Source organism: Dunckerocampus dactyliophorus, chromosome 2, assembly GCF_027744805.1.
Source record: "Dunckerocampus dactyliophorus isolate RoL2022-P2 chromosome 2, RoL_Ddac_1.1, whole genome shotgun sequence".
Lineage (NCBI taxonomy): Eukaryota > Metazoa > Chordata > Actinopteri > Syngnathiformes > Syngnathidae > Dunckerocampus > Dunckerocampus dactyliophorus.
The window spans coordinates 9,125,063-9,138,733 of NC_072820.1; the positions used below are offsets into that span (position 1 = coordinate 9,125,063).

General features: G+C 40.2%; 1 protein-coding gene across 3 annotated transcripts in view; it reads right to left on the minus strand.

The window, feature by feature from the left end:
- LOC129173733 (homer protein homolog 3-like) overlaps positions 1-13,671 on the minus strand; it is a 29,405-nt gene that overhangs the window by 13,605 nt on the left and 2,129 nt on the right. For all 3 annotated transcript variants that reach the window (XM_054764831.1, XM_054764826.1, XM_054764840.1), the window contains exons 3-5: positions 3,340-3,496; positions 581-712; positions 390-494 (exon numbers count right to left, since the gene is read on the minus strand). In XM_054764831.1, the coding sequence (XP_054620806.1) occupies positions 390-494; positions 581-712; positions 3,340-3,496 (394 nt within the window). The remainder of the gene's footprint in view (positions 1-389; positions 495-580; positions 713-3,339; positions 3,497-13,671) is intronic.

A 13,671-nucleotide genomic window follows, 5' to 3' on the forward strand; every position in this document is an offset into this window, starting at 1 on the left:
CGCTCACCCTTTCAATGTCCACTCCGTCTATTTGTATTTGGTCATACGTGTCCTTTCTGCTAATACCAAATAGCATTATGTTAGTTTTACTAAAGTTCAAGGATAATCTGTTTTTATCAAACCATCTTTTTAATATGGCCGTTTCATCTGTGACTTTTTTAATTAGCTCTTGTGTGCTTTCCCAAATTTCACATTGCTCCTAATTGTTTTCATTTGGGAGCAGCTCCGAGTAAAAAGGCTAAGTGTACATCCCTGCTATTACTACTTGGATTTTGGACGCAGCACTCGTAATGAATCTCAATAGCTTGTGCAAGTGTACCTATTATGTTGTGGCCAGAGAATGTACATTTCTGCTATCGTGTTTGATTTAAGAAAAGTTGATAACTCACCTGAGGTGCAGCGATGCTGAGGGCTGTGTTGACCAGTTCTTTATCTTGTGACTTTTCTCTCGCCAGACGAGCTGCATCCTTCACCTCTTTGAACTTCTCTGAAAACTTGTCAGATACGATGTTATCATTAATGCAATGAGTCAAAATTATTATTAAAAAACTGAATTTAGGGTCCAATGAGGTGCTTTTACCTGGTGTAGCTGTTGCTCTGTAGCAAAACCCAGACCGTAGACAGTGTTGGCCCTGCTGTCGGCCCACTGACCGAACTTCTGGGACGTCTTAGTAAATGTCATACTGGGGGTAACGATACAGTTGATAATTGCCTACAGGGGAAAAAAGATGATCTCAGGTTGGATTGTTCAGTAAACGTCATTGAGTCATGGCTGATGACCCAAAGACTTTATCAGAGAATGTCATAAATACACAATTACATAATTACCCAGAGCATTGTCCCAAGTTAAAAATATAAAAGTACAGTCGTTCAGTTCGAACATTGCGCACTGCGCCCTCACTCTATAGCGTTTTTTTCAACAATTAATTAATTACAGTAAGAAATGACCGCTGTTTTGTGGTTGACTGCGGCCTCTTATTAGTCCAAAAATATGCATATTAAGCTAATTTTACATGTTCTTGTCATAAATGAAGCATTTTCAAGCACAATGACTAAATGAACTAAAATACAAACACAGTTTAAGGGGTTAAAAGGACGTTGATGAACTGTAGTCCACACTGGCCACGGGGTGTCACTAGTAACACACGCACAACATTTATCGCTGTCAACAACTATTATTGCAGGTTTGAATCATCTCACAACAGGCACAATAATCATCATCATCGTCATAATCATAATAACAACATGGGGTACCTGTTGTGGCCATACTCCAGCTAAAACTGAACTCTGAATCCCCAACGTCACTTCCGGCCCACATGTCCGGAAGACATTTATTAAAACACACACAAGCACAAGTCGACTTTATGTCTTAAATGGCTCGTTTTCTCTGATTATATCTACTATATTGGCTAATATGAGTTTAAAGGTGACTGCTGGGGTGGGGTGTCCCTTCTGAGCTTCCATTTTTGATTCATCAGTTGTTCTTTGTTACAATTCTTTGACATAAGATGATTTGAATTCATTCATTCATTGTGAAACTGATCAATCGCTGCTTGAAGTGATTGAGGCTAAATGTAGTGCAGTACTTGGTTGTAACCAACAGAGGTGCTGTTGAGTCAGTTTCAACTAGATTGTGGACCTCCACTGGCAGCATTATTCTAATCCATATCTAAGTTTGCATGTTCTCCCCGTGCGTGCGTGGGTTTTCTCTGGGTACGCCGGTTTCCTCCCACATCCAAAAACATGCATGTTAGGTTAATTGGAGACTCTAAATTGTCCATAGGTATGAATGTGAGTGTGAATGGTTGTTTGTCTATATGTGCCCTGCGATTGGCTGGCGACCAGTCCAGGGTGTACCCCGCCTGTCGCCCGAAGTCAGCTGGGATAGGCTCCAGCATGCCCCTGCGACCCTCAAGAGGAGAAGTGGTATAGAAAATGGATGGATGGATATCTATATATAAATAATAAAAGGCGTAAAACATAACAATCAATAATTCATTTCCAATTTGATTGATTATTTTTAATTTCATTATTCAAATGGTCCAGTATGGTGGTTTCTAATGGATTATAATGACATTTGGAATCATTAACTTGATATAAAAACATTGTGTTATTGTAAAACTACGTTCACACTGTGACAAACATTGCATATCATACGTTTTAAGAAACATTAAAACACTGTCACTGGGGATTTCTGTCATATTTTGCAAGCGTTTTATCCCAAAACAAACATTGCTATAGTATGGCAGGTTCTCCATGAATATGGAGGACAATGCCAAATGAGTTGCGGCACATGCGCCAGGTTCATCAGTCTCAGGAAAGTAGATGAAGCCAATTCATCTCCTCCCAAGCACATGAAGAAAAGGTATTAGAGCAAGCCTATTTATAAAGCTTGTGACGTCACCTCCATGTGCTACAATAATGGCCCTGACTTCAAATCCTGACACTGCAGGCCACGGGAAGCTTTAGAAGACGCCGTTCGCTCTATGTCCTTACTTTCCTTCCCCAAAAATGATTACATGGCCTGACTGTGTTGTCTGCCTTTCTGTCTTGACGTGGTTGCCGTAACGTGCTGGATGCGTTCAGCGGTGAAGATTACGCTTGGAAGCAAAGACATGGGCCCTGGCAGGGATTGGGCTGTTGATCGGACAACTGCCACCACTACGCACGGCCTTCTGGGAGGCAAGAATGTGGGTCAGACTGGGGGTGCGAAGAGATGAGATAAACCCCCTACCCTCCTCCCCATGTGACCTTTATAATCTAAATCCAGAGAGCAGCCAGAGGAACGTTCTGTTGGATGGTGGCTTTATTTACACTGACAATATCGTAAACCGCGGCTTTTTCTAGTGTGGCACAGTGAGCCTCCCCTCAGAGATTATAATACTCGTGGGGGCTCCCCTCCTCCCTGGAAAAACTGATTACCTGGAGCACAATTTTCTACACTATTTCAAAACATTTCCAAATATTAGTTACCTAGTAAAAGTCAATGGAAGAGCTGTATTAAAATCTTTACAAAGATAATAATGCTCACTTTTTTAAAACTATTCTTGGGCTATTTTGTTTGTTTTAAGCAGAATTATATAAAAACCTCTCCCACAAAACCTTGTAAATGGGGACATAGAACATAAGCCAAGCAAGAACCCAGTACATTTTGGTGCAGATCCAGGAATTTTTTTTACTTTTCCCCTCCATTTTTATAATTTCGCAGTGAATAATGCAGGAAACGTTAAAAAGTAGGCACTGACGGTGTGCATTTTGGCTGTGGTGCAGGTCTGCCATTCTTGTTGCCGTTAAGTACTGTATGTTCTCTACATTCCTTGTAAGTTTGCTTTCCCCAACCTTGGTGCCGCCCACGCTGATGATGCGGTAGACGTTGCGGTTGGAGTCATAGAAGAAGGACACCGTGACGGCATGCTTGCTCGCAGGGATCCAGTTCCTCTTGGTGGCCGGGTCGATCTGGAAGACATGAGCCCGAGTGCTGAAGATGGGCTGCTCTCTGGAGGAGAAAAACACAAAGACGATGATGCAAGTGCAGGAGAAACTTGGATGACTGGTAAACGTGGTTGCGTGTTGATTTTAACATTAAGTTGATGGCATCTGCATGCAAACCTTTCAACACTGATCCAGCATCAACAAAATAGTTTAACTCCATTTTTAAAAAAATCCTTTTCCGTTACTATTAAAAAGTAGAGAACTGGCACACACTGAACAGGACGTGAACAAACTATTACTCAGAATGGATAGGATTAAATAAGCTCTGCATCTTCCTGCTGCTTTTTGGACATGTTGAAGTGTGCAAGTGTACTTCAATGTAACCTTGGATGCATGTTTGAAAACAAAAGACCAATTACTGTTTAAGTTATTTTCCAAATGAACATATTCATTATTATTGTTAGAAATGACTAAATGTTTCACTTCAAACAACCATATTTGCTAACTTAAAGGAGAACTTCATCCACAACCCTTATGTGAGACATGAGCACACGTCTTTCTCTGTGTTCTAAAGATCTAAAAACAAATAAAAAGAGACAGCTAAGAATGCACGTAATGGGACACACCTATTCCACCTATAAAGCCTTCTGAAAAACACTCCAAAAACCGTCAAAGACGCTCCATTTACATAATGCGACCTGCATATTAACCAAACTACAGCGACATTGTTATTTTTATTGTTATTAACATTGTTACGCCAAAGAATTGTTGTATTGACACCTTGCCGCACCACACCGGGTAGCTACTAGCCTTCTAGCGACTAGCTTCACCACGCAGTCGCTCGCCGCGCGTCAGCCCGTGCTCACAATGCATCAGGCCACTACCGAAAGCTAACGCTACATATTGGAGCTGCTGTGGTCTTTTTATTTTTGAGTTTGGAAAAGTTAACGCTGGGTGTGGGTTTTTTTTTGTTGCTATGTGAAATCAATGTGGCCAGGAAGGAACGTGCCGGTAATGCTTAAAATGACCAAAGTATGGCAAAATATTGTAGGTGTTACATGAGATCATGCATGTGCCTGTTACTACAGTACATGGTCACAGCATGTATATGGAAAAATAAAACCTTGTTGGAGGTTTTTGGAGGTGCTTCAATAGCGGACTTTGTAGGCAGAATTGGTGTGTCCCATTACGTGCATTAATGCGCTGCCTCTTTATCTCTTTTTATATCTTTAGAACGTACAGAAAAGAGAAAGACGTGGGTTCATGTCTCACATAAGATGTGTGGATGATTGGCAAAATTACAAAAAAAGGTGCAGTTTTCCTTTAAATTGGATACCATATTGACCCTTCCCTGGAAAAAAGCCGTCTCATATTTGGGGTCTAGAGATTTACAGTATACATGCAAACCAACAGGTGACACCAAACAACTCCCCAAGCGAGTCCGAGATTTTCTTCCTGTCACTCGCACACACACCAGTGATTTTTAGAGATGCAGCCAAGATACAGAGGGCGTCAAAGGTTGGACGACATAACTATGGTGACCGTATTTCAAATAGCGAAAACTAGCATTGCCGGCACGGCTGGCAATGCGATACTCCAAGTTTACTCAAAGATGCCTCATTTACTGTAAATACATTTAATGTAATCCTTCTCTGTACGGACAGAAAATTGTTATATTACAAAATACTATCTATAACCAAAGACACAAATTGCACAGGAAGAACGTTCAAAATCCGGCATAAAAGTTATTCCAAAAACAGGACAACGCAGGAACCTGATGTGAAATGCTTAGGTTTTGGAATGCAACCAGTATTTTCAGGAAAAATGTAACCTCTTAAGTCACAAGAACTTGGGAATTTAAACCGCAGTTGCGCATGATGCCCCCGATTTTAGGAGACTTCAACTCGGCAAGCGTCAGAGGATTAACTGTGCATGTCTTGCTTCATCTTTAGCTTCTTGCGGCTTTTTGCCAACACAAATTCAAATGCAGATGCCCACATGTCAGCCTCTCAGGAATTACGTCACATGCCGCAGAGTAACCTAATGTCACTCAATGGAATGGCCCAATGAAAAACAATGAAAATCAGGACATTTTCATCAGGTTCTAAAAGCAAACCAGGACGTCCAGGACAGGATTTGAAACCAGGCCATGTCCTGGGAAAACAGGACGTTTAGTCACCCTACCATAGCAAACAAAAGGAGTTGTTATGAAGCTAATTTTAAGAGAATTGTGGTCAATGGAGCAAAGCCATCAAACAACTGTCAAGCAGCTAGGATGTATGATATATTTTTATTGTAACATATTGTAACCGTGTATAAACCACTACTTTTTTCTTAAACTTTGAAGCCAGCAGCTTATACAGCGGTGCGGCTAATTTATTGCTAAATTCTAATCTCATGACATTTCCTTTACTTAAGATCTACTACACTCGCGAGTCCATGAGGAAACGGTAGCTTATTTCTTTAGCAGGAGCCAATCACAAGCTAACACACTGCACTCACAACAAGCTTGTCAACCCACTGGAAATGGCAGGAGGTTATTACTCAATAAACAGTCTGACCTAAGGTGTCATCTTACAAAAAACGCTAAACTAAGCAACTTAACACACAGGTATATGTAAGAAATATACAACCAAGTACCAATATGAGTTTAAATATTAAAACAACTATTTTAAGGTTTTTCCATAATGCATTGCATCTGAACAAACCATTCATTGGTACCTGCTGGGGTGCTGCAATGATGTCAGCCTCCCTCGGGGCTCTGGGCTCCTCTGGTAGACAGAGGCAGCATTGCAGCGCCAGCCATCCATCCATTTTCTATGCCACTTGTCATCCAATGAAATGTTTTGCTCAGACACAATACATTATGGGAAAACTTTAAAATAGATGTTTTTGGTTTTATTTATTGTATTGGTACTTGTTTTGAGTAATGACCTCCTGCAATTTCAAGTGGGTTGGCAAGCTCGTCGGAAGTTTTTTGATAGCTCCTGATTGGCTCCTGTCGAATAAAGATCTGCCTGCTCCTCACGGACTTGCGCATGCCACAATATGCCATTTTATGACGTGGACATGTGCGGCTTGTAGTCCGGTGCAGCTTATATATGTACAAATCAATTTTTTCCTCTAAATTAAGTGGGTATGGCTCATATACCGGAATTTACAGTCTTGAAAAATCTTGAAAAATGGGTCATATTCGAGGGTCATCTTATAATGGGGTCAATACAGGTAACAGTGAATTATATGTGATTATTAGGGCTGTAAAAATAGCGCATTAACAACGGCAACTAATTTCTTTCATTAATTATGTGGTCATTTTTAGCGTAATTAAGGCATGCGCATGATGGCAAGCCACACACCTCTCTGTTATGACGGCAGACGAAGGCACAGTCACGTCCCCGTAGAGTCACAAGAGTCAGATGCTCAACAGCAGTGCAATTATATGTATCTCCAACTCACAAACACACCTCGAGTCCGTCCATCTTTGGAACAACAACAATAATAATCATAATGGAATAGATTTATACAGTCATGGAAAAAATGATTAGACCACCCTTGTTTCTTCAGTTTCTTCTTCATTTTAATTCCTTATACAACTAAAGGTACCTTTCTTTGGACAAATACAATGACAACAAAAATAGCTCATAAGAGTTACATTATTTGGCAGTACAGTGCTATAGCTATTCATGTAAGAACTTGCACGATTTTGGTTATTATCAAGAAAACCATGGAAGTTGCTAGATATCAGCTCTTATATTCAACTCTTATGAGCTATATTTGTTATCATCATTATATTTGTCCAAACAAATGTACCTTTAGTTGTACCAGGGATTAAAATGGATCAATAAAATAAATAAATAAAAATATGTGTACCCTCAAAACGTAGTGTTGTCTTTAAACCTTAATTTAATTCCTCACAATAATATCAAATATATAATAATACGCTTAAAGTTCTGCAGACGAGTGTTGAGAGATTTTCAGATGAGAGGTATCTTTTAGCTTAATTTACATTTTCAGCTCATTTGGAGCTGTTGTACATACATTTCGTGTACTTTAATTGATCTTTCTGTTCATAAAATACGGTAAAAATTGGCATATTTCACACATAGTTTCAAATGGTGATTAGTCATTGTTTGAAAACTGGAATTAATTTCATTAAAATGTTCAATCATTTGACAGCCCTTGTAATTACGTATATATAATTTTGATGATGAAAAAGTGAAGAAGTCATAAAAGTAGACTACCCCATCCAACCCCCACCCTCAGTCACTTTCAGCGTGAGCCTCATGGTGGCACAGGAGGAAACATTTGACCTAATTCATCAAGGAGTCCACAAAGATGCAATCTTCCTTCTGCTCTTCATCACCAGCATGTTGCATGAAAGAAGGCCAAGTACGACCATGATGAGAAACCAGGACTCTTCCTCCTTCTACGTGTGAATTGATGTTCCCAAGAGAACCGTTTTTTGTGGCCAGTCATAAAAGTACATTTAGATGTGACCCCATTAGTGACACAAAAATCCAATAGTATGTCTTCTACTATAGGTGATCACAACGTATGAAAGGAACAGCATTAACTCTTTTTTGCTTTCCTTTAGTCTCCATCATGATAGGGCTGCATTATCTTAATAACCGATTAATCAGTCAATTATTTTTTTTCCCGATTAATCGATGAAAAAAAACCAGCACATTTTTAATATCCGCCTCTTAGCAGCAATCCCTTTAAGAATGCATGAATAGACTTTTTCCCTCCCCAGAATCATAGCAAAGAGGTCGAGGGAGAGGAATTTCTCCGACAGTTTCTCCGAAATTGAAGTATAAACAATCAACTGACAAACATCACAAACACTCTACTGCAATTCATCGCGACACAGGCACAGAACGCTCCATGTGCACCACCAATAAACAAATAAGATATAACAAATAAATAAACTTTAGGGACAGGCTTTGCGTTTGGCATCGGCTCGTCTGCTGTGGGGGGAGGGCCGGTGCCCTGTTTGATGGTCAAGCTGTGAAGCACATAGCAAGATGATATGGCCTGCGCTAGACAGGCACAGACATAGCAATTTGCAGCTTCACTGTTCTACCTCTGGGTGTTGTGTGTACGCATGGTAAGAGTTGTGCAGAAATGTACGCATTTTCCTAGGCACAAGTAAAAGTGGATAAATCCCATACCTTGCATGGGAATATTCGTATGCACGCTCTACCACGCTTCGCAAGATATCAGAAAGATCAAAAATGTTGATTGCTCAAAGTCAAAGCTGATGTGTGCGACTTTCTTGTTTTGCCTAAAACACAAAGATAACAGGTCTGCTTTCAAGGAAATTAAAAAATTTGTCACATTTGAGAGGCTGCAATCAGGAGATTTGCAGTACATTTTTAAATGAAACGATTCATCAATTATCAAAATAGTCGATTCATTGGATAATCAATTAATCATCGATTAATCACTGCAGCTCTACATCACACACACACACACACACACACATACTGTAGTTGGTCTTTACAAAGATTGTTGATGCGAAGAGTGGTATTTCCATAGCCGACTCAATGCAGTCTGATGACCCATGTTATAATTCTCCTTCTCATCCCACACAAATCCTCTCTGTGGTCAGTGGATCTGCTTTTTTGCCCCCCATTATTGCGCTCATCTGATCTGAGGTCACACACACACACACACACACACACACACACACACGATCGTACAATACAGTAGATGGAATTCACAGATCCTAACATGGACAGTTTCCAAACGTTTGTAATGTAAATAAAAGAGGATCCGATTCTGTCATATTTGAATTCTTTCTGCCAAAGAAGAAAATGCGGAGAAAAAACACACAGATCCTATCATGGAGGAATTTCAGCAACAAAGTCAGTTTTTAAAAAAACTCAACAATAACAGTACATAAAAGCAAATCAGGGATTCTCAAGTGGAGGATCGGGACCCAAAAGAGGGTTACTTGGGTGGGCTGTGGACAGCTCGTCAGAAATGACATTATTTATCAAATTACTGGAACTCGCAACTTTCTTTGTCCCCATGATAGGTTATTTAGCAGTCACCCTTCATAAAAATGCACGGGCAGTGAGTCAGCAAACAGACTAGTTTGTTAAGTGCAATACTGTGTTCCCTGGTTTATCGCGGGGGAAAGGTTCCCATAATAGCCCGCAATAAGTGAAATCCGCAAAGTAACCTACTATATTTTTGTGTAATTATTATATATGTTTTAAGGCTGCAAAACCCCCCACTATACACTTTGTACACATTTCTCGGACAGGCATGAACATTTTCTCACATTTCTCTCTGGTTTAAACACTCTCAAAGTTCAAATTTTGTTTGAATTTTAATGATCAACTTACGAGATTGAACACAAGAAATTGAGTGACTCACACGTCATCACTCCTCTGATCATGGCTTGTCCTGGCGCCGTTAGGCTGTAGCGTTTTTGTTAAAACAAGTCGTCCTCCATGAACGGAAGATTCATTTACAGTATTCCAGGCGCCCTACAGCCGCGTAACTTCTGCCTTCATTCAGTGATCATACAACAGGAAACAGGCAGTCCTGCGCAAAGGAGATTGACTGCCAATGGTCTACAGCCAATCAGAACGCAGAACACAATGGGCGGGTTTTCCCTTCTCCCTGAGCCAATGTTGTGGCTCTATATTTACTCAGACGAACCTGACAGTCTGGACACTCTTCAACTCTCAAAGTCTTCAAAGGACACAGAATACAATGCAAGTTCATACGAGTTCAATGTGTCTGTGTAGGCTCTCAGTCGTACAGGAGTTGTCCAATGAGGGAAAGGCTTCTTGAGACGTCATCTGTACTTCTGTGAAGAATGTGTCGGACGTTTCGCTCCTCATCCGAAGAGCTTCGTCAGCGAACTAATAAGTGCTGGTAGCTTAGGCCTTAAATACAGTAAGAGTGGGCGGAATTGGTGTGCCAACACCCTCTTCCTATTGGTTCCTTACACTAAGCCTGGGAGGAGTTGTGATCTAATCCTCTCCTGCCATTAGCACCTCCGATCAAAGGTAAGTGTAGCTCCCTGTAGCTCCCTTCATACGCTGTTAAAAAAAAAAAGGGCAAAATTGCACTTTAAAAAATCCATGAAAGCGCGAATCCGTTACTGTTACTGCGATGTAACAAGGGAACACTGTACAAAAACCGAGGCAACATTTTTGACGAAAACTGAGGCGTATTAAGAGAGGTTTGACTGTACTGTGGAACCTTGGTTAGGGTCAGTAATTTGTTCCAGAAGGTACGACCCTAACCGAAACGAACGCTAACTGAATCAATTTTTCCCATAAGAAATCATCCAATTCATCCATTCCAGAAAACCAAAAATGTTAACACAAAACATTTTTTTAATGTTAAAAACACATTTTGTGATAAAAATATATTAAGAACACGGTTGGACTCACACCGTGTATTAATAACACAAGAAGACGTGCGCCGTATTGCATGCTAACCGGAAAATGTACCCAAACTGATGCAAAATTTGGGGCGTAAATTTTCGACATTAACCGAAAAATACGCTCATTCTGCTGGATATACTCAATGCACAGATATACTGCAGTGTAAGTGAAATCTGTGGAAACGTGTAAATATTTAGTGCCATTTTGCTGATTTATTTGAATTTATTCATTATTTTTTTGATGCACGCAGTTATTTCTAAAGCTTTGGGACTCCAGCGAACCACAGTGAGAGCCATTATACACAAATGTCGAAAACATGGAAGAGTGGTGAACCTTCCCAGGAGTGGCCGGCCAACCAAAATGACCCCAAGAGGTCAGACAAGACCCCACAACAACATCCAAAGAAGTGCAGGCCTCACTTTCCTCAGTTAAGGTCAGTGTTCATGACTCCGCCATAATAAAGACTCTGGGCAACAACCGCCTGCATGGCAGAGTTCCAATACAAAAACCACTGCTGAGCAAAAAAAAAACAATTTTGCCAGAAAACATGTTGATGATCCTCACGACCTTTGGGAAAATACTCTGTGGTCTGACGAGACAAAAGTTAAACTTTTTGTAAGGTGTGTGTCCCATTACATCTGGCGTAAAAGTAATACCGCGTTTCAGGAAAAGAACATCATACCAACAGTAAAGTATGGTGGTGGTAGTGTGATGGTCTGGGGCCGTTTTGCTGTTTCAGGGCCTGGAAGACTTGTTTTGATAAATGGAACCATGAATTCTGCTGTCTACCAAAAAATCCTGAAGCTAAAACGAACTTGGGTCTTGCAGCAGAACAATGATCCAAAACACACCACCAAGTCCACCTCTGAATGGCTGAAGAAAAACAAAATGAAGACTTTGGAGTGGCGTAGTCAAAGTCCTGACCTGAATCCTATTGAGAGGCTGTGGCATGACCTTAAAAAGGCGCTTTATGCTGGAAAACCCTCCAATGAGGCTGAATTACAACAATTCTGCAAAGATGAGTGGGCCAAAATTCCTCCACAGCGCTGTAAGACACTCATTGCAAGTTATCACAAACACTTGATTGCAGTTGTTGCTGCTAAGGTGGCCCAACCAGTTATTAGGTTTAGGGGGCAATCACTCTTTCACACAGGGCTATGTGGGTTTGGATTTTTTTTCTCCCTTAATAATAAGAAGTTTCATCCAAAAACGACATTTTCTGTTCAGTTGTGTTGTCACTGATTACTATTTCAATTTGTTTGATATCTGAAACATTTAAGTGTGACAAACATGCAAAAAAAAAGAAATCAGGAAGGGGGCAAACACTATTTTAAAAAATGACGCAGACTATTTAAAAAAAATAGCTTGGGTTGACTTCAATAAAAGCCAGTCACGACACAATAACCATTTGAGAAGCCCTTGTCTAAACATTTGATCCAAACTAAACCAGAAGAAATTTAGGACTGTATTGCTGGTTGATGCATCACAGCATATCATATCAATCTTCAAACACCATGAAAATGTGCTCTGTAGGAGATGTGATGACATCAGCGCAATCTCAAATTATTTGTGTGAATGCGTAGTTAAGAAATGGCAACACTACTAACATTTGTCATTGCAGAATAACTTCCCGGCTCATTGAAATGATAAATATTTTTGATGCACATGACGGTATTGTATCACCGAACAATGCTGGTGACTAGTCCATTTTGGACTACTGTGCTTTTTCTCTGTGTGGCCACTGTGACACAAAAGAATAATAATAAAAGATATACAGCGTGACCTTATATAACACTTCATCATTTTTAAAAAAATAAGTGGCCAGTGAAGAGAATGGCACGCTGACATTTAATTCAGTCATAAAGCTCAAGGAAGCAGTCCGGCTTGAAGACACTTTAAAAGGCCACCACATCACAGATCAAACTGCACTTTCCTGACTTTTACTGCCAAGTGTGCTCAAACTTACACTAATGCAGCCTCCTACGACTCCCAGGATGCAGGGCGACTGCTGGCTTTTCATTCCACATCCTGAACTCCTCCATGTATTCATGCACCGCTTGGCTTTTTGCTTCTCACTGATGACTATTAATAGGATTTGGACACATTTAATGATCAATTATTGGGAAAATTAACCGTTAGTCAGTGTTTTGTTAATGCAATAAAAACCGGGAGAGCCTCTCTGAATGTTCTAAACTCCTGTTTCTATACCATAGTGGAGGTCTACGAAGATGTAGCCCTATTTCTCATACTTGTTCTGTGTTCTTTGGACTGAATCAAAAGTGCCTCTTCTGGTTGCCGCCAAGTAATGCACCCCATGATAAATCAACTACAATAAGTACAGTAATTATACACATTTCTCACAGTGGTGGGCGGTGCCTCTGGTACCCGGACCTGGACCACTATTATGTCACAATTATACCATCAATAACATACAAAAGCGCAATACAGTCGTCCCTAGCCACATTGCAGTTCGAATTTCGCAGGATCACTATCACGGTTTTTAAAATATATAGTAATTAATGTATCATGCTGTTTCATGGTTGAATATGGCCTATTATTTCTCAAAAAATATGCAAATTTTAAGTATTTTTTGCCTTTTTAAGCATGAAAATGGCTAAATGAGCTAAAATACAAATATAAGGCATTCAAAAGATGCATTCAGATGTTGATGAAATGTAGTATGCTACACTGGTCACTAGGTGTCAGTAATGTTCGGTGAGACACACAAGGATCAGACTTGATCACGGAACAATTTGAATTATCTCACAACAGGCACAATAATCCCTAATAAAAATCCCTAATAAAAACGGTACTTTTGCGGCAGTTACCC